The sequence below is a fragment of the Myotis davidii genome, unplaced genomic scaffold (genome assembly GCF_000327345.1).
Source record: "Myotis davidii unplaced genomic scaffold, ASM32734v1 scaffold189, whole genome shotgun sequence".
NCBI lineage: Eukaryota > Metazoa > Chordata > Mammalia > Chiroptera > Vespertilionidae > Myotis > Myotis davidii.
This window is the reverse complement of record NW_006383017.1, coordinates 690,513-694,482: the sequence shown is the minus strand read 5'-3', so window position 1 is coordinate 694,482 and position 3,970 is coordinate 690,513. Positions and strand designations below refer to the sequence as shown.

Here is a 3,970-nt window from a genome sequence, read left to right as displayed (position 1 = left end):
CGGAGACAGGCAGCGGTGGGCGGCAAGGCTGCAGAGGCCGCAGGGCCAGAAGGTGAGGGGCTGTGCGTCCCACTAAAACGTGTGGCTTGAAGCAGAGGGCAGTGAGCGACCTCAGGAAGGCTTTGAGCAGAGCATGAGGCCCAGCCCTGCATTCCAGAAACTTCTCTCCTATCTGAAGGGCGGGGTGGGGACTGGAGGCAGGGAGACCCAGGGGAGGCCCTGTATCACTGACCCTGCTTCTCCAGCAGGCGATGAACGGGAGGCCAATTGCAGGCCAAGCCTGAAACAGGGACGCCTTACAGGAGGGGGGTTATTTATGGGATTCAAGTCCGGACCAGGTGGTCTGGCCCCAGCCAAGACCCCCCGCTCTGCCTTCAGCTCCTAGATGGGGAACATGGGCCAGTTCCCTGGATCTAAGAGCCACTTCCTGGGACAAAGGGCAGGGCAGGGGGGAAAGGGCACAGTGGGCACTCAGGAGGGGAAAGGTCAAGCTGTGTGTGGCATGTGACCACACTCCCGCACTTAGAATGTGACGGGGTGAGACGGGAACTTCTAGAGGTGCATTTCCCAGAGGCCTTGCAGAGCCTGACAACTCCCTGGGAGCTGAGGAAGGGTGGGGGCTGGGAGGGTAGGAGGCCAAGAAGTAGGTCTCCCCCAAAGTCTTGAGGAGAGAGCAGCCTGATTGACTCCAGTGGTGGCCCTGCCCAGAGGGAGGGCGTGCAGGCTGCTGGGACTGGTCCCGGAGCCCCTTCAGGCTGCAGAAAATGCTCCGGCCACAGCTGACGAGGCTGAAACCTGCTGGTGTTCTCTCCCCGAAACTGCGCCCCCTGCCCGAGAAGACCTCTCAAAAAGTCTCTGATGACAGAGGCTCAGGCTGGGGCCTCCTTCCTCACCCCTCACAAAGTCCAAAGACAAAAACAACCATCAACAATAGTAAAAGCTAACGTTTAGTGAGCATTTACTATGTGCTAGCTATTTCATTTAACCCCATTACCATGCTGAAATGGCACGAAGCTAAGTGTCCCCATGCTCCAGGTGAACAGTGGATGCTCAGAGAGGTTAGGCGACTTACCCAAGGTTGCACAACCAATAGCATCATCTAGATTTTAACCCGTATCTGGCTGGCTCTAGGCCTAAATCCTCAACTGAACTACCTCCTTAGACTAGAAATGTCTCCAAGCATGTATGCAGCACCTACTGTATGCCAACTCTGTGCCAGTCCACAGAATCAGTTCTCAGGGCCAGGGCCTCCCCTGTGCAATGAGCCAGAACAACACAAGGATTGTTAAAGGTCGGTGCTTTGCAACCTTTTAGGAACTGTTCAAACTATATCTCCTCCCTCTGATTCCAAAAAATTCCGCAAATGCACGTGGTCTCAGTTTAACAGGGTCACATTCCCCTTCCAAGGGGCTCAGGTGAGGTGCCCCTGGGGCTTGGACATCAGTGGCTGGAAGAATCCGGGAGGAGCTGCAATGTGAGCTCCCTCCCCCACCCCACCCCGCCCCCCCCACCCAGCGGGAGACCCTTCACTACCAGGGCCCGGCCCACCCTCTTCAGGAATCCTGGACCTCCTGTTGGGTGGAAAGGGGGAAGGACCCCCGGTGAGACTGGAGAGCTGCCATCCCCTCTGCAACATCTCCATCTAGTGGCACCGAGCGGGACTGTACGTTTCCTCCAGAGCACACTGTTCTCCGTGGGTCTGGGACCCTTCGCAAAACTCACAACAGGCAACTGAGATTACTGAGCTCAGGACACGAGTTCCGTTCAGCAAATCCCTTCCCTTCCAGAGTCAGAGGACTCCAATTGCAGAGCTCCGGCGTAGGTGGGAATAAAGATGACAATTGTGGTTCTTTTCATGCCTAGTTTGTAGCTAACTTGTATCTTGTATGCTGACTATCTACTGTAAAGACATCTTATTTAGTTCCCAAAGCCCATTGTTCAGATGGGGGGGAAAATGAGGTCAGAATGCTCATGGGTGCATTAGGAAGTGGAAAGGCAGAACACAGACCCAGATCAGTGGAGTTCTGTTCGATCCCAGAGACCCTCCCCCGTTATATTGTACCACTCACCTCAGCCCCGACGTTACGGGGCACCTTAGTCCCGCATGCTTTCTACGGGACCTGGTTCTGTTCCATTGTTATTCCATCTTTAGACCTTAGACTGAAAAGTACTCGTTTTCCACCAAATGACAGGCAGAACAACACAGTCCAGCAAGTAATCGTTCTGCTCTCTCACCCCAGGAACCACGGGGAAGGTGCTGAGTCAGGCCATATTCGACATGTACTCCGGAGGTAAGTGGGCACCTCTGTTGGCAATGAGGTCACGGGTGGGCTGAGCTCCTTCCTGTGGCGAAAGAGCTATTGGGGTGCCAGCCGGGCGGGGGCGGGGGGGAGAAGGGGAGGGCCTGGCTCTTGTTTCCACAGAAGACACCCAGAAGGAGGCGTGGTGGGGGTTCACGCCGTCCTGTGGCCTTTGAAACATGGTGATCTCAAACAATGTCAGTGGAGAAGTGAGGTGGGGAAGGGGAAGCAGCCAGCACAGTGTGTTATCAAGCGATTGAACACGGCAGGCCACTGGACCTCAGGGGATAGTGTTCAAACAGACGCCTCAGAGATGGCCCGGTGGGGCAAGGGAGCTGGGGGCTCCCACCCCTCATTCCGGGGCACTTCCACACTCTGACCTGCCCCAGGGTGTGAAAGAGAATGTGGAGGCCAGAGAAGACCTTCCGGCAAAGACGCAAAGACTTGCTTGGGCTGGAGTTGCAGGCCAGGCATGTGTGCAGCCGTCGTGCTCAGGACGAGGTATAGGGCCCAGTTTGCTCTGCTAGATGGGGTGTTTATTTTAAGGCCACAGGGGTCCTTAGAGGCGAGGCCTCCTGGGCCCAGAAAGGACAGCTGTGAGGCGCCCGGCTGTCTTTCCGCAGCGTCTTCTCTTCTCTCTCTGCGCAGACATGCTGGCTGAGCTTCTCTGTGCACAGGCCACCCCCTAGGAAGTCACAGTCCTCCTTGCCCTGAGCAAAGCCAGGCCCCTGAGCAAATTGCTCCACATCCAGAGAGCCGTCAGCATTATTAGAATTTTCCTTTAAATTGTGTCACTTTTCTAATCTAAATAAACTGGAAGCCTGATGCACGAAATTTGTGCAAGGGGCTCAGCCCCCACCACCGCAGCGGCTGCTTCTGCCTTGGCCCCCGCCGCCACAGCTTCATCCAGAAGGTCATCTGGAAGGACATCCGGAAGGTCGTCCGGTCTAATTAGCATATTATGTTTTAATTATTAAAAGGAAATTATATCATTGCCCTGAGTAGAAAGACATCATTGCTGTTTTGGTCATAAAAGTAAGCACAACAGGAACAAATCAGTGTCCTTGAAAGAAGCAGGGAGCTGATGCCCTCCTCATCCCCCAGCCCAGCCCGTGCCAAGGCCTGCCCGGGGTCAGATGCAGCGATTTCACAGTGCAGGGAGGTGATGAAGGCGCAAATGGGACGGGACCCGCTCCTTGATGTGAACTGGAGAGTTGCAGGAGCCTAAGTTCTCTCTCTGTGACCCCAGTTACCTGCAGGCTAGTGGGTGTGCCCTCCGAAGAAATCCAAATCACTAACCCAAGGAGACATATGCACCCTCAGGTTCACTGCAGCGTTGTTTACAATAGCCAAGACAGAGAAGCAACTAGTGTCCACCAATAGGTGAACAGATAAAAAAGATGTGATTATTACAATGAAATATTACTCAGCCATAAAAAAAAAGAATGAAATCTTACTATTTGTGACAACATGGACGGACCTACAAGATATTATGCCAAATGAAATAAGTCAGACTGAGAAGAATACCGTATGATTTTCACTTATACCGGTATATAGAATCTAAAAACAAACAAAAAACAGAAACAGACTCACAAAGAAAAGCTGATGATTTTCGGGGGGTTGATGGGGGGGGGGGAGGGGGGGATAGGATGGAGGAAAATGGGGACAGG

At 53.8% G+C, this 3,970-nt stretch overlaps 1 protein-coding gene across 2 annotated transcripts in view; it reads left to right on the top strand.

The window, feature by feature from the left end:
- The window catches only part of FAM3D (family with sequence similarity 3 member D), a 27,388-nt gene that overhangs the window by 18,437 nt on the left and 4,981 nt on the right, over nt 1-3,970 (top strand). For both annotated transcript variants that reach the window (XM_006779132.2, XM_006779131.2), the window contains exon 7: nt 2,241-2,291. In XM_006779132.2, coding sequence (XP_006779195.1) covers nt 2,241-2,291 — 51 coding nt within the window. The remainder of the gene's footprint in view (nt 1-2,240; nt 2,292-3,970) is intronic.